The sequence below is a fragment of the Podarcis muralis genome, chromosome 12 (assembly GCF_964188315.1).
Source record: "Podarcis muralis chromosome 12, rPodMur119.hap1.1, whole genome shotgun sequence".
NCBI classification, from domain to species: Eukaryota; Metazoa; Chordata; class Lepidosauria; order Squamata; family Lacertidae; genus Podarcis; species Podarcis muralis.
In genome coordinates, this window is record NC_135666.1 from 19,594,816 (window position 1) to 19,618,453 (window position 23,638).

The 23,638-nt window shown below is 40.9% G+C and overlaps 2 protein-coding genes across 11 annotated transcripts in view; one reads left to right on the forward strand and one right to left on the reverse strand.

The window, feature by feature from the left end:
* Positions 1–13,021, forward strand: part of ITGB1 (integrin subunit beta 1) — a 32,905-nt gene extending 19,884 nt beyond the window's left edge. The window contains exons 8-17 of one of the 2 annotated variants that reach the window (XM_077936784.1): positions 507–602; positions 1,438–1,527; positions 3,040–3,180; positions 3,276–3,478; positions 4,990–5,228; positions 5,983–6,205; positions 7,640–7,872; positions 8,203–8,369; positions 9,262–9,342; positions 11,831–13,021. In XM_077936784.1, coding sequence (XP_077792910.1) covers positions 507–602; positions 1,438–1,527; positions 3,040–3,180; positions 3,276–3,478; positions 4,990–5,228; positions 5,983–6,205; positions 7,640–7,872; positions 8,203–8,369; positions 9,262–9,336 — 1,467 coding nt within the window. In that variant the 3' untranslated portion in view covers positions 9,337–9,342; positions 11,831–13,021. The remainder of the gene's footprint in view (positions 1–506; positions 603–1,437; positions 1,528–3,039; positions 3,181–3,275; positions 3,479–4,989; positions 5,229–5,982; positions 6,206–7,639; positions 7,873–8,202; positions 8,370–9,261; positions 9,343–11,830) is intronic. The other variant, XM_077936785.1, reaches the window with a different exon arrangement.
* Positions 2,156–23,638, reverse strand: part of CCDC7 (coiled-coil domain containing 7) — a 164,459-nt gene continuing 142,976 nt past the window's right edge. For 4 of the 9 annotated variants that reach the window (XM_077936783.1, XM_077936782.1, XM_077936781.1 and 1 more), the window contains 5 exons: positions 21,394–21,483; positions 20,114–20,200; positions 19,017–19,066; positions 16,031–18,302; positions 12,190–13,489 (listed from right to left, as the gene is read on the reverse strand). In XM_077936783.1, the coding sequence (XP_077792909.1) occupies positions 18,213–18,302; positions 19,017–19,066; positions 20,114–20,200; positions 21,394–21,483 (317 nt within the window). In that variant the 3' untranslated portion in view covers positions 12,190–13,489; positions 16,031–18,212. Of the gene's footprint in view, positions 2,501–6,481; positions 7,449–12,189; positions 13,490–16,030; positions 18,303–19,016; positions 19,067–20,113; positions 20,201–21,393; positions 21,484–23,638 lie in introns of those variants that run through there. The other 5 variants (XM_077936777.1, XM_077936779.1, XM_077936778.1 and 2 more) reach the window with 5 other exon arrangements.

Genomic DNA, 23,638 nt, shown 5'->3' on the forward strand with positions numbered 1-23,638 from the left:
CCCCCCATGTAGGAGAATGCTTTGAGAAGAACACCCATTAAAAGTTTAGCTTATAGTTTAAACTTTTAAAATAGCAAGGTCTGTAAGCTTTCATGGACCAGTGCTAGCAGAGCTTGTATGTAAAAACATGTAGAGATTTTTAATTTTGTTATAGTAGCCCTCACATTTTTCTTCATAGAGGAAGAATGCCAAGTTTGGTTTGCCTATTTTAAAACCAAGTTATCCTACTTTGCTAAAACTCCTTTTCTGAATCCAGAGAGAAACCCAAGAACTGGAGAACATTTATTTAACTGGCAAAATACAAGAAAAAGCCTAAGTAATGCTTTGATAAGAATGAAGAATCTGAGACTTAGAGGCTTCTGTTAATGAGAGTTGATAGATTGCTTTTTCAAAAAATGTTTTTGACTCTTATGTTTGCTCTTGCTTATGTTTGTATAGAAAATTGTATATAAGAATGTTATTGTGTGAAATTCAAGTATATATAAAATGTAAACTTCATTCTTCAGGATTATCCCTCCATTGCACACCTTGTTCAGAAGCTAAGTGACAATAATATTCAGATAATATTTGCTGTTACACAAGAATTTCAACCAGTTTACAAGGTAAGAGCAAGTGACAAAAGCTTCTATAGAGTCCCTTCCCTCACCAGCTGAGATTCCCCAGCCTGAAAATGCCTCCACCCACATGACCAATGGTGCTCTCTAGGCAATAATGGTATTTACCCCCACCCACCCTAGGTGGGAATGTAGAGAGTTGATGGGTTGCAGTTGCCCCACCCCTGTTCTATGCATGTGTTAGAAACTTGAGAAATTGAATTCTGTATACCTATGGTTTTCTATATGGGACACGGGTGGCGCTGAGCCTAGGGCTTGCCGATCGGAAGGTTGGTGGTTCGAATCCCCACAACGGGGTAAGCTCCCGTTTCTCGGTCCCAGCTCCTGCCAACCTAGCAGTTCGAAAGCACGTCAGAGTGCAAGTAGATGATAATAATAATAATTTATTATTTATACCCCGCCCATCTGGCTGGTTTCCCCAGCCCCTCTGGGCAGCTTCCAACCAAATATTTAAAACAATACAGCATCAGACATTAAAAACTTCCCTAAACAGGGCTACCTTCAGCTGTCTTTTAAAATAAATAGGTACTGCTCCAGCAGGAAGATAAACAGTGTTTCCATGCACTGCTCTGGTTTCGCCAGAAGCGGCTTAGTCATGCTGGCCACATAACCTGGAAAAGCTGTCTGCGGACAAATGTCGGCTCCCTCGGCCAGTAAAACAAGATGAGCGCCGCAACCCCAGAGTCGTTTACGACTGGACTTAACTGTCAGGGGTCCTTTACCTTTTTTATGGTTTTCAATAAATGGCATTTTGTGTATAGAATTAATCTATCTGCTGCTTATGATTTTAACTGAATGTTTTTCTCACTCTTCTCATGTAAAGGAGCTCAAGAATTTGATTCCAAAATCTGCAGTGGGAACACTCTCTTCAAACTCCAGTAACGTGATTCAACTGATAATTGATGCCTACAATGTGAGTTCACCAGTTTTCATTATCGCCACATACACCCAAAGACAACGTGTTTTGCATAAAATAAAGGATGTATGGGGGATCTGGACCTGGCCAAATATACATATACATATACACACAAGTCAAGTTTGACAGGTGGACAGGGCCACCCCCTTGTCGATTGACCTGATGTTGCAATGGCAATCTTCACTTGCATGGTTTGAAATCAAATGTATAAGCAAAAAATGTGTGCAGTATTTCTCTATTGCCATCAGTCAGCTGATTGTCAGCACTGAAGAAACCCTTTGTGCAGTGCTTCTCCAACACTGATGATCAGCTAATTTGGTGGTGGCTTCAAAGAACCTTTTGCCAAGCCCTGCCTTTACTTGCCCCACACTTGTCACATACATCATCAGGTGTAGGGCAGGTAGCCTTGGCTTGGACTCTTGTTCCCTATCCCCATCCCATATTTAAGCAGATTAGGTTCTGGGTTGTATATGTAGTATAAAAAGAGTTGGTAGCTTCCCATTCTAGCCACCCAGAGACCTTGCTCACAGGGCAAGACAGGTTTGAGCAGATTACACTGGTCCTGACCTGACTGCACTGGCTGTCAGTTTCCAGACCCAGTTCAAAGTGCTGATTTTAACCTATAAAGCCTTAAACAGTCTGCAGTCCTTTTCAATATGTTTGTGTGTGGCTTTTCGGGGGAGGAGTTGGGAGAGGAAAATAGCAGTGCTGATCTTATCAGAACTACAATTTTATCAATCTCTTTTATCCGTTTTGTAAGCTACAATGACGCTGGCTGCACAAAACCCACAAGAAAACAGTAACACTAGTTCAAAACTTGCTGTGTCAAGATACAGAGAAAACTAATACAGTGGTACCTTGGTTCTCAAACTTAATCCATTCTGGAAGTTGGTTCCAAAATCAAGACGCGCTTTCCCATAGAAAGTAATGCAAAATGGATTCATCCGTTCCAGACGTTAAAAAACAACCCCTAAAACAGCAATTTAACATGAATTTTACTATCTAACGAGAACATTGAACCATAAAATGAAAGCAATAAACAATGTCACACAGTCAATCAGTAGCTGAACTGGGTTCCACACAGTAACAAAAACAAAACAAAAAAGAGCCACAAAAATGCAAAATAAATAGCAAAAACAGACAGAATTCAGCATAACTCTCAAAACGTAAGTGTGGCACTCAAAACGGAGCACGTTCGGCTTCCGGAAAAAGTTCACGAACAGGAACACTTAGTTCCGGGTTTGCAGTGCTTGGGTTCCAAGTTGTTTGAGTACCAAGGTGTCTGAGAACCAGGGTACCACTGTAGTCCCTTCAGAAATGCACGTTGTAAAAGGACTAGTTAGAATCTGTTGAACATGTATCTCTTGCAAGAGAGTATTTTCCAAGTGTTTTTAAGGAACTGTTTGGACAATTTGGGAGACCACAGAGTAGAAAAACCTGTGGCTTTCCAGATGAAGTTGGGCTGCATATTCCATTATCCTTCACTAAACTACTTGACTTTTGTGTTAGTCATTGTCTTCAGAAGTCATTCTGGAAAACAACAAACTACCAAAAGAAGTCACAATTGAATATAAATCTTTCTGCAAGAATGGAGTGAATGGTACAGGAGATGAAGGAAGAAAGTGCTCCAACATTTCAATTGGAGATGAGGTAACTTTCTGCATTCTGGAATCAGTGTGCTATTGCTTCACCCCCTCTAATCAGTGTCAAACAATTTACCTGTGTACTCTTTATTTTGCTTACAGGTTAGCTTTGAGATTAAAGTAACAGCCAACCAGTGTCCAGAAAAAGGGCAGGGTGAAACCATTAAAATCAAGCCACTAGGTTTCACTGAAGAGGTAGAAATTAATCTGGAGTTCATCTGTGAATGTGAATGTCACAAGGACGGAATTCCAGACAGCCCTATTTGCTTCTTTGGAAATGGAACATTTGAGTGTGGTGCCTGCAGGTAGATAAATACTAATGTTTTTTCTCTCCCTCAGATAAATCTGCTAGGAAATAAAATATCCCTTGACTGTAAATGGCCCCAAAAAATATCCCAGACTAGACACAAATTTAGTTGGAAGACCTTTCCTTGATTCTTCTTGGGTGGAATCAGCGCTGAAGGGAATGTGCTGTCCACCAGCTCAGGAGAACCTCCATGTATTCCACACATGCTTCTGGGTTGAGTCTCGACACTGAAAATAGATGCTTTGGAGAACTCACAAGAGTCCCTATTCTCTGCCACTCCCCTTTTCCTCCTACTTTAAATGGCCCTTCACTCATTTTTTTCATTCATCATTTCTATCCACCACCTGCCTCTCTCCAAACCTCAGGTTTTCCCCAATTCCTAGCACGTTTCTCATTTTCCTTCTCATTTTCCCATCTCCTGCTATTTCTGCACTGCGTCTTCACCCATTTCCCCTTGCTTGGCAGGTCAATGTAATCATTATTTCATTTTTCTCTCACTATCCCCCGCTACTTCATTGTTTGCTTAGCATGGACCATTTCCTGTCCTTGTTTCTTTCTTAACCTCTTTCCTTCCTGTGCCACATAATCCTTACACAAAGAGAAGTTGTGTGTCCTTTCTCCTCATATAGGAAAAAATGTATGACTAAAGGGAAGGGAACCCAAGTCAGCTCCTTAAGCAAGCATGAAATTTGTATTTTAATGCTGGGCCTTCAGGTACCTTCAGTCATATCATGCCTTCATTTCCCCCATGAACACCGGCTGCTTATTTCTACCAGGATCTTTAAATTCCCATGTATTTCCAAAAGTAATTTTGACCACACTGTTTTGTTTTTGTTTTTTAAAGTGAACTTTCCTGCCTTTGGGCCCTCAAAAACATTGAGAGAGAGAGGCACTGAAAACAGACTGGTAAAACTGAAGGGGAGCATTCTGTGGCCTCTGCCACTAAGTAGAGATCTGAGGGTGACAGGGAGGCTACAACACACCCACACACCCCAATGATGATCATGTCAGGGAGAAGAGGAACATGGCCCCCACCTATCAGGCAGAGAAGAAATGGTTGCGAGGAGCTTCCTTTCTCCTCCCTGCGAGAAAGGACTGTGCTACAATGCTCACTTCCTCCTCTGCTCCCAGTTCTTTTTCCTCTTGTATCCTGTATATTCAGCCTGCTGGGCATGGACTACCTTTCCTGTTTTAACTTAGAAAATAGCGTTTTGAAAATGCTAGGTACTTTATGGGTGTTCATTTATATTATTTTTACAGCAATTAGTAGCAGCTGCTATATTAATGAACTTAGTAGAAGAGTCATTCAGCAGCTTCCCCAAACTGCTGCTCTTGAGTTTCAGAACGTCTGCCTCTAGGATGAATCATGCTCTCATGAAAGAGACTGTTTCCTGTAGCTATGCACCAGTATCTCATCCCACCCCCTTCTCAATATGTATATAAGGGAAAAGAAAGTTTTGCATTGATTTTAGTTAACAGTTTAGTGATGAGAACCATTTTCTCTTTTAGGTGTAAACCAGGACGTATTGGAAAGCTCTGTGAATGCAGCATGGATGAAGTAAACAGTGAAGATATGTCAGGCACCTGTAGACCAGCAAACAGTTCAGAAATATGTAGTAACAATGGAGAATGTATTTGTGGACAGTGTGTGTGCAGGAAGAGAGAGAATGCAAATGAGATCTACTCTGGCCGGTTTTGCGAATGTGATAACTTCAACTGTGATCGATCTGATGGCTTGATTTGTGGAGGTAATGAACTGACCCTTTTAAAACTGTGAGGATTCAGAAGTTCCTCTGGAGGAAGGGGAATGTTTGGATGCAGTTCTGTACTTATTTCTAAGCGTGAGAGCCTAACATTTGGGAGGAGATCTTCTTGGCTTGCGATACTCTGCTGTGCAATACAGTACACAGTAATACTATTAGTAAAAGGAGAGGGGCTTTTTCTGAAGAGAATCATTCACTGTAGCCCTTATTGTATGCCTTCACAAGACTTTAATTTATAAATTTACAAGAGACATCAAGTAAAAGGCAGGGGTTATGTGGCCTAGAGTTCAGCTACCAGATCTGATCCTATCTTACCCAGGCCAAGTTGTTCAGGTGCAGCTCCTCTATCTACAGTGTGTACAGTGGTGCCCCGCAAGACGAATGCCTCGCAAGACGAAAAATTCGCTAGATGAAAGGGTTTTCTGTTTTTTGAGTCGTTCCGCAAGACAAATTTCCCTATGGGCTTGTTTCGCAAGACGAAACGTCTTGCGAGTTCTTGCGAGTTTGTTTCCTTTTTCTTAAATCCGCTAAGCCGTTAATAGCTGCTAAGCCGCTAATAGCCGTGCTTCGCAAGACGAAAAAACCGCAAGACGAAGAGACTCGCAGAACGGATTAATTTCGTCTTGCGAGGCACCACTGTACTTCCTTTGGCCCTTTTTTGTGGGCAATTGTTATGGCAATTGTTGGTGTTCAATTTCATGTGCTTTATAGAAACTAAATACCTATCTTTTTATTGCAGGACATGGTGAATGTAAATGTCGTGAGTGTGAATGTGCAGAAAATTATACAGGCTCTGCTTGTGATTGTTACATGGATACCACCCCATGTGTAGCTGGAAATGGGCAAATCTGTAATGGCAGAGGAATCTGCAAGTGTGGAGTCTGTAACTGCACAGATCCCAAATTTACGGGGCCAACATGTGAATTGTGCCCAACCTGCCCTGGAGTTTGTGCAGAGCACAAGTAAGGCTTTTGGATTTTTAAATAATAAAATAACTTCCTGCTGGGATATTTGAAAATTGCTCCAGGGGAATTTTTTGTGTTCCCCTTTGTACAAGGAACTGTTTCTTGTGGCCCATGTTTTTGCTTTGCTCTCTCTCTCTCTCTCTCTCTCTCCCCCTCTCTCTCCCTCCCCCCCTCAAACAAAAAATTCTTAAGATGGAGCAAAAATTATTGGTAATTAGTGTTTTATTATACTGGTTTTCTTATTGTAAACTGCCTTGGTTTTTTTTTCTTGGGTATACTGAAGTGTGTAAGTTTTCAGTTTAAAAAATAAATAGTACCTGCACTTGCAGATACCATGTAACGCCAACTAGTATATCTTAAGGGGATGGGGGTGGCGCTGTGGGTTAAACCACAGAGCCTAGGCCTTGGGGATCAGAAGGTTGGCGGTTCGAATCCCCATGACCAGGTGAGCTCCCGTTGCTCGGTCCCTGCTTTTGCCAACCTAGCAGTTCGAAAGCAGTCAAAGTGCAAGTAGATAAATAGGTACTGCTCTGGCGGGAAGGTAAACGGCGTTTCCATGCACTGCTCTGGTTCGCCAGAAGCGGCTTCGTCACGCTGGCCACGTGACCCGGAAGTGTCTTCGGACAGCGCTGGCTCCCGGCCTCTTAAGTGAGATGAGCGCACAACCCTAGAGTCGGACACGACTGGCCCGTACGGGCAGCGGTACCTTTACCTTTTTATATCTGTGCAAAAACTGCACTTGAGTGCACCCAATTATTTCACAGCATTGTAGTTCAGTTGCTGAATACCTATTACTAGAATGTATTAGCAACTCATTTTAAATATGCTAAATTTCTTCCTTTCTTTTTTAATATGCTGCCTTTCAGGATGCAGTCCTCCTTCTTCCAAGTTGGCTTGGAAATAACATGAAAATATATTAATAAAATCACAACAGCATTAAAATATAATAGTTCATCAGGATCCTTTCCATATAGTACTTACTTGGTGGCAGAAAACCCAGGATGTGGGGGAGGTGACAGTCCAGTTGGAGCAGGCACTGATATTTTCCTGTTCGCCTGCCTCTCCTGAAATTATTTCAGTAGGCTGCATGATGGAAGATGGTTCTGTGGGGAAAGTCCAGCTGGAGCAGGCTCAGGGATGATCCTTGTCCACCTCCCTTTCTCTCTTATTCCACTGAGTGCAGTGTGATGTAGGCCCTGCTAAGCAGGCTTCTGGATGCTCTCTTAATGGATCAAAGAGGCTGTATTGAAAAGAAAAAGGAAGATGCAGCCAATGCAGTGGTAGGGAAATGTGTCTGCAGTTCCATTTCAGCTGTGTTTGAAAATTAAAGAGGACTGGAACTCAACCTCTGTTTAACTTTAGCATGCAGGAAGAACACAAAACTGCCACACTAATTTTATACTGATGTATCTTGTATCTGACTTGCATTAGGGACTGTGTGCAGTGCAAAGCTTTTAACAGAGGAGGAAAGAAGGACACCTGTGAAGAAGAGTGTTCACATTTTAGCTTGATACCAGTAGACCATAGAGAGAAGTTGCCACAGCCTGGACAATATAAAGCACAGTCTCATTGCAAAGAGAAGGATATTGATGACTGCTGGTTCTATTTCACCTACTCAGTTGATTCAAACAACAATGCCATTGTCCACGTGGTAAAGACCCCAGGTATGTTTTGTTTCCCACATGGATATTGTTGGCTTTCAGCAGGGAAATAAAGTGAAAAGGGTGGAGAAAAGGTAAAGTAAAACAAAGCAAAAATAAGAAAGTGCTTAACAATATATTATCATACATTTATTTATTTTATTACTATCAAAATACATAGTATTAAGCTTTACGTTTCTAGATAAATTAATTTAAAAACTGTTCTATCTGTAAAAATTAAACTCTTAAAGGCAGCAGGAATTCAGAATTTGTTTTGGCCAGACATCTATTTCCTGTTTCCACATTGTTGATTTACATCATGCTTGACTGTGCTTCGATTGCTTTTCTCCCCAGAATGCCCGACAGGTCCCGATATCATTCCCATCGTTGCTGGTGTGGTTGCTGGAATTGTTCTTATTGGTCTTGCTTTATTGCTGATTTGGAAGCTACTTATGATCATTCATGACAGGAGGGAATTTGCAAAATTTGAGAAGGAAAAGATGAATGCAAAGTGGGATACGGTGAGTGATAGCTATACACAACAGCTGGAGAATACAGCAAATGTTATTTTGTATATTTTAGACATCCATCCCTCTAGGACAGTGGTTCCCAGTTAGTTGTCCGTGTAATCCACCCAAGGGGTCCACAGCACAATTCACATAACAAAAATTACCATAGAGAAATCAAAATTACGGGGTCCATGGCTTGGCTTTTGAAAAACGGGAGGTCTGCAGTACTTAGCTAATTGGGAACCACTGCTCTAGAATAAAGCCCAGACAGCCTGGCTTAGTGTTTCTCTAGATCTTCTACCTAAACTTTGCAATAAAAACTAGTGGTCTTTGGACTGGATAACTTTGACAGATAGATGTATCATCTCGTGGCTGGCTTTGAAGCTTTCATTGTGCCACCCAGGAATTTTAGATGGAGACCAAGCATTTGAACTAACAATGGTCACATTAAGTTACTCTTGATATTCACAAGTATTCCCTGGGTCTTAGCTACAATGTAATTGAGCTATACAGTTTCTGTTAAGAGTCAATACCTTGTGTATACAGTGGTACCTCTAGTTACAAACTTAATTCATTCTGGAGGTCCGTTCTTAACCTGAAACTGTTCTTAACTAGAGGCGTGCTTTCGCTAATGGGGTCTCTTGCTGCCACCTCACCACCGGCACACAATTTCCGTTCTCATCCTGGGGCAAAGTTCTCAACTTGAGGTAACTCTTCCGGGTTAGCAGAGTTTGTAAGCTGAGGCATTTGTAACTTGAGGTACCACTGTATATAGTTGGTACAGAAAACAGCAAAATACTATATATTATTGAAATGTCATATTTGAAAGAATTGTTGAAAACCTTATTTGGAAACTGGTACACTGAAATTCTGCATTCCACATTGACCATTTTTCTACCTTCAGCAAGAAAATCCTATATACAAGAGTCCTATTAATAATTTCAAGAATCCAAACTATGGACGTAAAGCTGGTCTCTAAGTTTCCGTTCGTATTTTCCTTTCCATTTCTTTCTCTGTGCATGTCACTTTCTTCAAAGTCTGCTGTATGTGCCATTAACTAATCACTCTTACCAATCTTGCCAGCTGCTTTTTTATGAATTATGCAGTGGAGCTTAAATGAGGGGAAATAATGACCAAACTATAGTTAGGGTTGCGCTTTAGGGCCCTGTCCCCTTCTTAGTTAGATCTGAACAACTTGCCTCAGCATATGTGCAGTGCCAGCTCCAGGATGTTGGTGGCTCTCAGGCAAGGTGCACTGAAAAAAGTGGGGCAGGTAAATAGAATTCTCTTGCACTGCCTGCAGGCCTCTGTTCCCTTGAAAATTGAGAATAGCAGTACTATTGAGGGCTTTGGGATGGGCCAAATGACCAGGATTAGTGCCCTCTGGAGCTGGCCAAATTGACATATGGGCATATTATAGTCAAATACAAGAAGTATTAGGACTTAGTTAACCACCCTGCTTAATGCATTTTCATTAAAATCCATGGATTGTACTCATCTAAATTCTGCTCAAGAGTATACCCATTGAAATTAATGGCCCTGACTAACTTGGGCCCACTCGGAGTAAAAGTTCATTGAATGCAGCTCCATAAAGACTAAATTTGCCCAGTTTTAGCTGGATTTTAAAGTTAAATATCATGTTGAGTGATCCTGCTGTTGGCTTTGACTTATACAACATCTTCCTTTTCCTTTCCCCCTACTTTTTCTGTTGGTAATCTCACACTTAAAACTTGTGACTCCTCAGCTTCTAACTCACTTTATAAAGAAGTAGAAATCTTTCAGCCATCCTTCCAGCTTAGTAAAGGAAGGTCAATTTTTACAGGAAGTGAATTTTGCCTAGAAAGCCGTGAAAGAGAAGTTAGAGGCTTCCAAGTATATGCAAAGGGGAACCCATACTGTAGAGTACTTCAGTCTTGTCATGTAGCACCACGGATCTCTCCACTAGAGGACCTTGTAGTCCCCTCTTCACACGAGACTGTAGAAGTGGTGCTTTTGATCTCTCTCTCTCTTTTCCTTTGTAATATGAAGCCATCATGAGGCTGTGCTAGCTTTGTCATGTATTTCCACCCGTATGCTGTTTGCCACTCTTCCAGTATCTGCACAAGTGGGTACCAGAGGCATAATAGCTCTCAGGAAACCAGCTAAGATATTTCTGAATGCTCTGCTATCAAATTCCTGCTAATTTTCCTTGGACAGTCTTTCCTTCCTCTTGCATATTTTCACTTCACAGGAAAAAAATGCTAGTTAAGAGGCATAAATTGTTGATACAAGAGCTCTCAAAATGGCCATGAGTTCTTGCTTTGCCTTTTTGAGGTCCCTTTTGAGGCAGCAAAGCAGGCAGACAACAGAATTGCCTCTATCTTGTCCTTGCAAATGGAATGTTTAGTTAGGTTGCTTGTTGGCCTGCTTTGCCCATCATGTCCTCTCCGGAAGTTCACACACTTATGGTTTTGCACTAAGCTTTGGTAAAGTTAAGTGTGGCATATAAACTGCTACATTGGAAGCACATAATAGTTTTACTCTTGTTTTTTTTTCATGTGCCCCCTCTCTCTCCACCAAGTTTAAAACATTCTGCATACTGCATAAACAATAATTCCAGAGCATGCATGTGTATGGATGTGTTGCATGCTTATATAAAGGACCATTTGGCAGGCACACCAAGACATGCAGAAATTATGAATTCAATTCAAAGCTGCTTATAATAGGCTTTCTAATGGTGTGGAAACATCCGTAGCACAGGGGTTGCCAGTGGTAAGCCCCCCCAGTTCACTCACTTCAATAGCTCTGTCCTTGAGTAACTAAAGATGTGAATGGCTATGGTCACAATTGAGCTATGTTTTTGTGTGTCTCATAGAATAAAATGTATGAACAATTCTTGTTATAAATGAAAATTATGACAAATATTGGCCTTTATTAGCTACAGGTTTCTGTATGTCAAATTATCATAGTCTCTGTTTGGCCATTCTCTTAAGGCTCTGTGAATAATAAGGTTGCAATCAGTTTGAGTATCCTGACACCACCATTTTGTTTTGCATTGGTACAAATGCAACCCATTTTCCAGGAACAATCCCATGTACCTTTTTTGTAGAGGAAAGATATGAAATGCTTAAAGCACCTGTCCTTAAAAAGCATGTGCCTAAAGCCTTCATAGCTTTCACTACAGTAGCAGGTGTAGGTTTCTATCGATTTGCCATCCATATGTGTTAACCCTCTTACATATTCTTTAAAAAAGTATACAAGGCATGATGCTTCATAAAAGCTAAAGCTGCTAGATGATCTTTAGCTATTTTTTTATGTACTTGCCTGTTGCAATCCAGTAATCCTTTGCAAGAGTTGAGGGTCAAACATGCACATGGATTTCTGGATTGGTTTGACGGTGTGTGGAATTGCTTCCAGTAAATGAGCTGCTTCAAATACTTTTACAGTAAGATTTCTTTTGTCATTTGTGATATTAATAATTCTTTTTCTTCTAGGGCGAGAATCCTATCTACAAGAGTGCAGTGACAACCGTGGTGAATCCTAAATATGAGGGGAAATGAAAACTGCTTTCTAATTCTACAACTGCTTTCTAACTCCACAACACTGTATGCAATGTAGCAGTTTTGTAGTCACGGTAACAAAGCTTTAGAGCAATATCGCAATGAATTTACTAATTCAATACATTACGTATAGGTTTGTTTTCTATGCAGGTTTTGAAACTGTACAGTATGTTTTTATTTTTTGAAGTTTTTTTTCCTTATTGCAAATAGTGCCAGGAGATTGATAAGAAAACTTGACACTGCATAGCCTCCTTAACTAAGGTCACATGGTGCCTTTCTGACCTGTATCTGGAGTGAAATGGCTAAAGTAACCAGTATAAGGGTTCTGCCTAGCCATTAAGTATTAATATTAGACCAGTTTTTCTTTTTCTTTATAGGCACATCAGGGCTTTGGTTTGCACAGTTAAAATGCAAGCCAAATAATTCTTTGTAAATTACAAAATTAACTTTAGCTTGTGAATAATGGACTTTTCGCAAGATTTAACCTTACTTGATGCAGTAAGTTTAATGAGACAGAAATCATGATGTAAAAGACAATTTAATATGTACAGATGCATTTTAAACTGTCAGGGGTGATGTATAAGAAATAGGAAGAAAAAATAGATTCAGAATAATAGCTTTAATATTGTGCCATTCTTTTTTTATAACATTGCTGCATGGTGACCGAAAAAGAATTTTACTTTGTAAACTCAAATCCTGACTTTGGTACAGAAAAAAAGTCTGCCAATACATCTTCTGAATGCATAAGGGCCTTAATTCATCGGTGGTGGTGGTTTTTCTAATGTTTTTGCTTAGGTTAAAGCCTGGTGCTTTGTCACCTTTTTCTTTAATGTATTTGATTTCATTTTGTGTAAGATGATTGTTGTAAAAACAACTTTTTTGCAGTCTTGGCTGTAAATTTACCTTCATATTGTAGCTAAGACTGCACAATTGTCATGTAACATGACTTTCAGTTCTGAGATAACATTGTTTGATGTGCCATGTATATTTGCCGCTGCCCATTCTGTCATGTGTTCTATACTATCCACATTCTTATTTTAAGTGCCTTTTATTTTAACAAATGTTCACTTTTTACAGTGCTATCATGGAAGTTATTTATTAAATAAAAAATCTTTTAAAACATCACACCTGAATTTCCTTTCTGCGCTTTGTAACTTAGTACCCCTTGAAGAAACCTGTCGGATTGAGGTAAAAACAATTTGAGATATCTACTACAAATAACTTACCTGAACACAAAATAGATCAGCCCTATTACTATGTACATAATACAAAAGTTTTTGTTGAGAAGCAGCTTTGAAATTTAATTCTAAACATACTAACTGGACCTAAGAATCTCTAAAAAGATAAAGTATTGCAAATAAATACTACAATCAAAATGTTGAGGAGAAGCATTCTGGTTTTAGTTATACAGTAACAATAATCTAATCTTCATTTAACACTAGAGAGAGAAAAATTGGGCTTACCTGTAAAGGGTATTTTACTTGGAGTGAATATGTTCTCAGGTGAGATTTCTCTAAGCTTGAAGGCAGGATTGCAGCTGGATTAGGGCATTTTGCTCTCAACCAGGCACACACCCTCCACCTGTTTACATGACTAATATGCAGCCACCCACAATCAACATAAGAATGACAAGAAGTGGGACAAAAAAACACAGCTTTGAGTACTCTGGACATATGAGGCAATTTATCAATGGCCCTAATCAGATCAAATCAGAAACTTGTCAAGCAATCATAGTGAGGCCTGGAGAGCATCTCTGCACTCAATAGAAAAATAACTTACAAGCCCAATGGTTCTTTGAGTGAAGGTGCCCTCAAGGTTGGACATGCCAAAACTGGCTACAGAAGGGGAGGGTATTAATGGCTGCCTACAACCCTGGCAGTACATGCATTGAAAAGGTTAATCTCAGAAGCTTCTGAATGAACATGCTTAGAGGCTGCATCACCCTTTGGAAATGACTCCCATTAATTTTCACAGGGATTACTTCCAAGTAAATGCAATGTTTTTTGACATAACATTTTTGACATAACTATAGCCCCATGGTGTCTATGTGCATTGTTGTGTCCTGGAAAAGTGATACCAAATTTCACTCTTGCAGTATCTTCTGTGGCAAGAGTTTCTTGTGTAACAATGGGGCCCAGTCTAGACTTGTTACTAGCGGTGACCCTAGTACAAGCTCTTATCTCAAAGGTGACCTCTGAGTGACCAGCTAACAGCCTGACCCCTAAGAGTTGTAGAAAATATCAGAGACCTAGATCTACCTGGCAATACAAGGATTGGTAAACAACCTCCTCCTCGCAGGAAGCAGACTTCAAATAGACAATGAAGATTGCTTTCAGGAACTGTAGAGATAAAGTTGAGTTTCCCCCAAAATTAAGGTCATATCAAACTAGCAGGAATAAGTAAACAATGGTACAAAACACTTGAGTGTTACATTATTACCTCACTCGGGAAGTCCTCTTCATAGAACGTAAAGGTAAAGGGACCCCATACCATTTGGTCGAGTCATGACCGACTCTAGGGTTCCAGCACTCATCTCGCTTTATTGGCCAAGGGAGCTGGCATACAGTTTCCGGATCATGTGGCCAGCGTGACTAAGCCGCTTCTGACGAACCAGAGCAGTGCACGGAAACGCCGTTTACCTTCCTGCTGGAGCGGTACCTATTTATCTACTTGCACTTTGACGTGCTTTCAAACTGCTAGGTTGGCAGGAGCTGGGACCAAGCAATGGGAGCTCACCCCATCACAGGGATTCAAACCGCCGACCTTCTGATTGGCAAGTCCTAGGCTCTGGTTTAACCCACAGCGGCACCCGCGTCCCTTCATAGAACATAGTGGGAGACAAACTGTACTTAAACCCCAAAGGAATAGTCATATTGATTTCTGAAGCAGCATCCAAACACACAGTCTCTTTAGTTCAGTGTAATAAACCAATCTTTTTCTAATTCCTGGTGTGCAAGTTATTTAGCATAAGAATTAAAGCCACACACATTTTTAACATACACATGTAGTGTTACCATGCAAAGGGTCCTACCCCTCTCGGAGCTGTATGTCGAGGAAATACATGAGTGGTAGACACACATGTGGGTTAAGACATTCACATCACAAGCCTGGATTTGATGTTTTCAGTCCAATGTAATTAACTGCAGTTTGAACCAGCTGTGTTCAAACATACTCTTACAGGGACTTTCTACTGGTTTCCTCCCCATCACCCACAACTTCTGAGTAACATATTGCATTTAAACTGTTAATAATTTTCTATGTGGTTTCCTTTTCTTCTAACACTTAAAATTAGCTCAGAAAGAGGTTAACCTCACACTCACTTACAAAGTAGCTATTGGCTGAGAGGAAGCTAAATGGCTGAGCAAGGTTTGAATGTGGTTATCTCCTACCAAAGAAGACTCGAGCTGCTGGAAACTGCTACGCCATACTTCTTTCCAACTGCTGCAGGAAACTGACATTTGAAGTGCAATCCTATGCCCTGATCCACCATGCTGGGGTGTGTGACATGGGATGTGAATCCAGAGGTCCTCACTGCACCTGCCAAAGGCAGGGCAAGTGGAACCTACCACTAGTGCTCTATTAGCCAGTAAAGCCCTGTAGCAGGGTGTTTTGGGGGTGGGGGTGGAAATGGACCACTCAGGGACCTGCTGGTTCCTAAACTAGTCTGGCTACTGGCAGTGAACCCATTCTGGGCCTCTGTCCTGTGATGGCCTAGAGCTGCTACAGGAAAATCTGTCTCTGCCTCCACCTTTCATCCTGGTTACTCTGAGTACGCCCTACTCAGCCCTGCTACTCCCAGATGGGGCTTAAGATTGAAGCCATATTTACTTGTTTGGTGAATTAATGCTGCAGAATTAATGCTGGGAGTAATCACTATAGAACTTGGACTTGCTTTGGGGCAAGTATTTATTTATTCTGAATAAATAGCATATCTGTGGGCTCTTGGGTCCCAAAGCAGTTCATAATTATGTAGTGAACTCCCCTGTGCTCTTCAGATGAGGGGTGGTTAAAAAAAATTAATAACAACAGTAAGAATAATAAAAATACCAATCATAATAGCATAAAACAATTTTAAAAGAAAAGTCAGGAGTGCATTCTAAGCACAGTGAAAGAAAATGTATGATTGGTACTCACATGAGTAGATTTGTGAGGTCACCATGCGTTCACTGTGTTGGGCTATGACTCCCTCTGGTGTCGAAGGCAGGAATGAGCAGCTCTGGGAAGTGGGTGGGCTCCCAGTTTGCAGACTTGCCAAGCTTGTACCGTCATCAGACTCTCACATTACAAGTAAGGAAAAAACAAGGAAAAAAGCACACTTCCCAACAATATCAATAATATCAACCATAGCTTAACTCAAGATATAATAACCATAACATTGTGCTATATAGGAAGAATTTCAGTTGCAGCCCATATTAGTGAGAGGCCCCAGTGATGACCTCACAAATCTACTCTTCAGGCGAGTACCACTCATACTAGTCGGTCATCGTGCAATCACTGGGTTGGGACATACCATGGCTTTCCCAATTAGGGTGGGTCCCAGCTGCAACAGAAGTAATGAGGCAGGACCTGATGCAGGACCAAAGGTGGTCTCTGCTGAAGCAAACATGCCCATCTTATAGTGCCTCATAATAGTGCTAGGAACAGACCAGTTGCTGCTCTAATGATTTCTACTTAAGAGACATTAGAAGAAAAGGCGGCCACTGTTGCCACTGATCTTGTGGAATGCGCTGCCAGATTTGTTGATCTGGGAGGCTTAAGCAACTCATAGGCCATATCAATGTATGCCCTGATCCATCTCTAGAGAGAGTGGCTGCAGACACTTTTTACCCATTGTGGAAGGGTGAAAGGATTTGAACTGGGATTCAGTGGACTTAACGCCCTTTGTTCTGTTTATGTACGGTATACATTCACTGTTCTGTGAACATCTAATGAGAGCCAAGCCTTTTCTAACGGATGCCTAGGATTTGGGCAGAAGTTCACCTCCTGCTGAACATGCAGCTTTGACAAACCTTAGACAAAAGTGATGGGTCCATCCTCAGAACTGCCCTATCTTTATGAAATGTGCTCATATGTTTAGCTACAGATAAGGCTCCCAGGTCAGAAAATCTTTGAGCCGAGCTAACTGCCATAAGAGAAAGAACTTTAAAATACATAACTTTGAGGGAGACTTGTTATAGTGGTTTGAAGGGAAACTCCTGCAGGCAGGAGGGGAAATGATTAGCCACTGAAGGACATTGAAGAATAACTCCCTTTAGAAACATTTCACAAGGGGGTGAGACCAAAGTGGTGGGTGGCCCGTGGAAGTTAAAACAGAGGATGTGCCAGAGGCCTGTCTCTTTAAAATGTTTGGTTTGAGACATCTATGTAGTTCGCTTTGCAGCAAGGTGAGCAAGTCAGGCACTGTCACTGTATGTACTGGTAAGTGACTGTCGGTGCGCCAACTGGAAAAGGCTGACCAAGTAGCCTGATATATTTGAATTGTAGATGATCTTTGTGAGTGTTGAAGGTAGAAATAATCACTGAGTTGAAACTGAGCATTCAAATGCCAGGCAGTCAAGCATAGCTATTTGATATAAAGGAAAAACTGGGAGCATACTTAAGAGTGTAGTCCTGATTTTTCCTTTTAACTGTACCTTGAACTTTATCACATCTGACACCATAGTTGATGTCAAGCCAGGGAAAGTTGGGTGTAGTATGCACAAAATGGTCTGGCAGACCTAATTAGGCCTATGCACCAGAGGTTTCCCACCACTGTTATGGGGTGGAGGAGAAGCTACCTTTATTTTTCAGGAACATAAAATCCAATATTGCTGATGCTATCCCCCATATCCAAAGAACCAAGACTACTACTTAGCATACTTGAAACTGATTGATAACTAGGCTACCTAACCATGTGTATAGTGCAAATTTCTGTACTTTAGCTAACATGAATTACCACAATACTCACTCCCTGTTGGTGTCATATGACTTCTAACATCTAGTTGTGTTTTGTGATCAATTCTAGGGCAAAGGATCTGGTTGGTTTCAAACATCTGATTATGGGGTTGGTTGTACCATAGCCAGATAAAAATGTACGTAGCTTTGGTCACAAATAACCTAGTTATGATCTGCTAAACAATTTTAAAAAATTACTACTATTAGAGCATTGGTGGTTCAGGTATCATATATTTTAACTGCTGTTCTAGTACAATTAAGTTCTCAAAACAAATTCATACAACAGCATAGGTTTTCATGTTTCCTTTTCACAGTTCAGCAAAGATGAATTTTATAAGATGGCTGCATCACTGACTCAGTCTCTAAAAACACAATAATAAGGTCATTTATGTTTTGAACTTTGCTTTATGACTGGGAAGGTGGTTTCTTTTCTGTAGGGGTTGCATCCTTTTCCAGAAATAACAATTGGGTCCTAAAAAATGAAACACAATTATTCAGGGTACTTACAACTGAGTTAATCCACCTATATTTAAGATTACATTTTAGATTACTATATGCAAATCTCATTTTGCTATCTGTTGCCTGCTGCAGTTGTGAACTGAATGCTCTGCTGCAGTTGTGAACTGAATGCTTTGTTAACAGGATACAGTGGTGCCCTGCAAGACGAATGCCTCGCAAGACGGAAAACCCGCTAGACGAAAGGGTTTTCCGTTTTTGAGCTGCTTCGCAAGACGATTTTCCCTATGGGCTTGCTTCGCAAGACGAAAACGTCTTGCAAGTCTTGTGGTTTTTTTTTCGCTTCCCCCCCTTTTTTCTAAGCCGCTAAGCCGCTAATAGCCTTTTAGCCGCTAAGCCGCTAAGCCTTTAATAGCCGCTAAACCGCTAATAGCGCTAATCCGCTAATAGGGTTGCTTCGCAAGACGAAAAAACCGCTAGACGAAGAGACTTGCGGAATGGATTATTTTCGTCTTGCGAGGCACCACTGTAACTCTAAAATATCTGTGTTTCATCAGTTTCAGATTCATTGACTGCAGGCAGGGTCAGTCTGATGGGAAGGACTCCTCCTCTTGGAGAGAAGATGAAAAGACTCTTAGGACCCAATAGGAAGAGTCATCCCTACCAAGGAATGTCCTCCGGCTTAATCTCACAAATGTTAATTTTTCTAGGGTAAGCTATAGTTACTTACCTCTACTTGATCTTGAACATCTCCCTGAGTGACTGATGAAGGACCTCCCCCTAGTAAAACAAAACAAAATAAAATCCACATTACTTTATCATACCATTTGAAAGTCTACCTGATATTTATTAATTTTATCTGTATACTTGAAAGGGTTAGTTTTTATAGTATTAAATTGACTTGCCATAACATGAAAACTAATATTTTCATATGTTGCCAATGCAGCGCCACTTGTCATTTATGTTCTGGTAACATCTAGGTTAGATTATTGCAATGTGTTATATATGGGGCCGCCTCTGAAGACAGAGGAGAAACTTCAGCTGGTGCAGAATTCAGTGGCCAGGTTGCTCACCAGGGAAAGGCAGGTTGAGTATATAGCGCCAATCCTGGCCTGACTGCACTGGCTACCCATTAGTTTCTAAATTCAAAATGCTGGTTTTGACCTATAAAGTATTAAATGGCTCAGGACTGCAATACCTCAAGGATCACCTCTCCCCATATGAACTGGCCTAGATCCTGCAATCAGTTTGTGTAATTAGGAGAAAAATGTGCTTGGGCCATGTATTGAGCAGCCCATCCCCCATGTCTGGATTTTATTTAGATATGGCATCAGCTGCAAGTGGGTGGTTAGAGACAGTCCAAGCCTAAAGCATGCCTCATCCACCCTCCCTTTCTCTAAGGAATATATGTATGTGTAGTAGATTCAGCAGCAGTTTGGCAGGAGTGTGAGGTGGTCTAAGTCTAACAGGTTATGGGCCAACTGACTTACAAATCTAACAGGATCATCATCTGAGGAACCTTCATTTTGCACAGCCTTTAGCTAACTAAACACTCTATGGCCTTTTAAAGTAGGTGGAGGTATTGTTTCTGTTTCTTACTATGTTATGTATTTTGGTGTTTTTATATTGTAAACTGTCCTGCAAAGTGTGGTATAGAAATTGCAGCAGCCATAAATTCCTTGCCTTTCAGTGGGATGAGGTTTCCATTCTGCCAACCCACACAAAGACATTTTCTCCTCCCCTGACATTTTGTAGGAATTTTAAAAGATAACCTGCCCTCTTAAATCCAAAGTGAATATAGAACCCTTTTCCACTGAGATTCGTTACCTTTCATCTCTGGCCCCAAAATCCTTCGTTTTAATAATGCAAGCTTTTGGAAGTAGTCTTTTTGTGGTAACTGGTTTGTTTCCCATCCTGCATAGGAAATATATAAAAACATAATATAATACTGTGTTTGACTTAAAATACATTGTTGTTTTGAATACAGGAATGTCTTTGTAACTGATCAAAAATAATTATAATCACTTTTATGGAAAAAGTTTATATAACAATACTTTACGTTTTTTGGTGACTACAGGGTGAGAGAGACTATGAATGCATAAATGTATAAAGTAGACTACAGAGATACAGCCTGCCATTCCCTAATAAATCTAAAGCTGTGGTTCCCAAAGTGGCGCACACGCCTCACAGGGGGGCAATTTTGAAGCTTGTTTAGACCAAGCTAATGGCCTTTTAGGCTTCCTCCATGTGAATAGGAGTATACTTTTGGAATAATAAGAATTACCGGTATGTGTCACGGGGTGGGGTGGGAATCAGGATTTTAGAGATGCTTAGGTGGGGCATGGCCAAAAAAAAGCTGGGAAGCACTTATCGAAAGCAAAGAGAATCTTCTTTATCGAGTCAAATGATTTTCCTCCCTTATTTGTTTCTGAGGCAGATGGGACAAGAAATTTAACAGGGCAATTGGCTAACACGGTAACTTGCAGATTGGATTATTGCAAAGCATTCTACATGAGGTTGCCCTTGAATATGACTTGGAAACTTTAAGTGGTCTAAAATGTAGCAGCAAAATTACTGACTGGTTTCATTTAGATCTCGTATAGCCCATGTATTAAAACAGCTGCACTGTGAACCAGCTTGTTTCCTGGGTTGATTTAAAGTGCTCACATTGGTGTTTAAAGCCCTAAATGACTCAGGCCCCAAATAGTAGTTGAAAGACCGCTTCTTTCCCTACAAACCCTCATGAGGTGCTTACCCAGGAGAAGGCATTCTCTGTGGTGGTCCACAAATTGCGGGACTCCGTCCCCACAGAGGTGTGTCTGGTACCTTAATTGTACAGCATGCCATGATCCACTACTTTACCCTGACTTTTGACACTTAAGGAGTATATTTTTAGCTACGAATGCTAGGATTTTGTTCAGAGATTTTATGAATTAAATTCTGTTGTAATTGTTTGTATAACACCTTGAACATGCCTTTCCCTTGGAACATTACTATCAAACATAGTTTTTACTAGAACAAATGCAACCTACAGTATGAATGAGATACACTCCCCCCCCCCCCCAAATTAGGAATATTTTTTTTATACAGCCAACTTTATAGGTTACCTGATTTTTGAACAGGTATAGTATAGTCCTGGAACCTAGCTGTCCCAGGTGGTGGTGGGGGAAATAATGGCATATTTCTGAACTTCTCAACTGAAAATTAAAACACAAAACAGTTTGTATGAGAGACAGAACAATCCAATAATTCTAATGAAAAGCAAGCCTAAGAAAGTAAAAAATAATAGCTTTTTTAAATGGAAAAAAAAATGTGTGACATCTAGCCATATATTCTGGTTAGCATTTCAGGTGTCCAGCTACAGTAATGAACAGCAATGGTGTTCTACATCTCCTGTTTTGGGAAGATAATGTTTGTTGTTCTTATCGTTAAGAGGAAGATTATAGAAAATCAGCCCCAAAGGTTTGCACTCCATGGATCAGGAGAAAAGAGGCAGGCAAAAGCCTTATGCCAAACCACACACTGTTTGCCACACCGTGGACTGAGAGTGGAGGAAAACAGCAGCTACACACACTCTCCTTGTCACAGCTGCCAACCAGGAGGATAAGGATGAGGGGCAGGCACTCTGTCGCCTCCAAAGTGAACCAGGAGGCAGTCAGGGCTCAATATCAAAGGCAAATAGAAGCAGTCAGGCAGGGACATAATAGGAACACTCACTCCATTGCCGGTGTAAAAAAAAGCAAACCAGGAGGAGGTGGCCAAGCCATTTTTAAATCAGGGCAGGAGAACGCAAACGCCACACTACCAGTCACACAAGTAGGACACAACCACACACACACACACCCCAACGAAATAAATAAATACAGTTACGACCTGAGATAAATGGCGGCAGCCATTGAGGCTGCTGAGGGAAAGAAATAGAGTGCACCGAAAGAGGGCTGCCATGCCTGAATGACCATTGGCGCCACGGCAAGGGCAACCGTTCTGGAAAATTTATCTATAAGTAATGTAAGTAAAGAACTAAGGAATAAAAGAAGGGTGCCAAATAAGCAGAACAACCAAACGTACAGAGCAACAGAAAGTTTTTTGTGTGAAAGAAACCACAACATGCGGACAAAGAACTGTAAAACAAAAATGACGATAAGGAAAACCTAAAGAAAAAAAGGGGGTTCAGAAATTGGTAAAAAACTTAGCTGAGTCAGGAAAGCCAGGAGGAATGTAGTGTCTGTGTCTAGACAGGAGGAAAAACTGAGGGAGTCCAGCCTACTTGCCACAAGTCTTTGCTCCTGTCTAGTTTCTCACGACAGGGTGAACACCCATTCCATTGGATACGACACCCCATAAACTAAAAAGGAAGTAGTGTTGGCAGAATGAAATTGTGTCCCGTGTCCCCCACTTGTTATTCACATGAGTTTAGTGCCCCAAAGATCTGCACCTCTGGCTCATCTCATTGCAGGTTTTTGCTCTTTCCGTGAATGCTAGAAAGTGTGCCATCCTAGAACTTGTTTCTTGGGGAGATGGTGTCTCTCTGGCCCTGGCCCTTGCCTTCCCTATATGGATAGGAGTGAATTGGACGAACACTGAAACAGCCCTTCTATTCAGTGTTGCTGTGTCTTGTCTTTATTATGGTAGCAGTACTTGAGAAGGCTGCAGTAGGCCTGAGAATCTTGCCACAGTTTGTCTTTCTGTAACTATGCTGTCACACACAGCCCAATCCATGTATCTGCCCCAAGCCATGAAAATACAAAGCTTTCACTCAAGCTGTGGATCAACAGTTGCCCCTCCCTTCCCTATGTAAATGGCCTCTCATCCCTGTTAAGGATGTGTTGGGCTGGTGAGGGATAAGAAGCTCAGAAAAATCAAGCTCTTGGGAGCTTGAAAAGACTCTACTGCGCACTAGGCAGATTCAGTCTGGAGAACAGGGTACCCCCCACCCCTTCCCATGAAAAGCTTACTGATCTAGAGGGAGGTATCATCATGATTATGAATGCACTGGGTGGTCTTTTAAAGTAAAGCGTTCTAAGACATAGGACAATATTTAAATGGAGATGGGAGGAATAAAATACAGTGAGAAATCAAGACTTTTTCATCTCTGTTTTAAAAAATAACTTAGAAATTTTAAAAATCACATTGCAAGGAGATGCAAGGGTGTATTCAGGAAGACACCAGTTCAAATAATCAGAAAAAAAGTTACTTTAAAGTGGGGTTTTTTTGAAAAAAGATGTAAGTAATTTAAAATATTTGCATAGAAATTTGATTAAAATAATCAAATAATTCATGATAACAGCATACTCACAGGGTAACTGGAAATGTAACAAAGAGTCTGAATGCCATATTTGTACACAATTAACC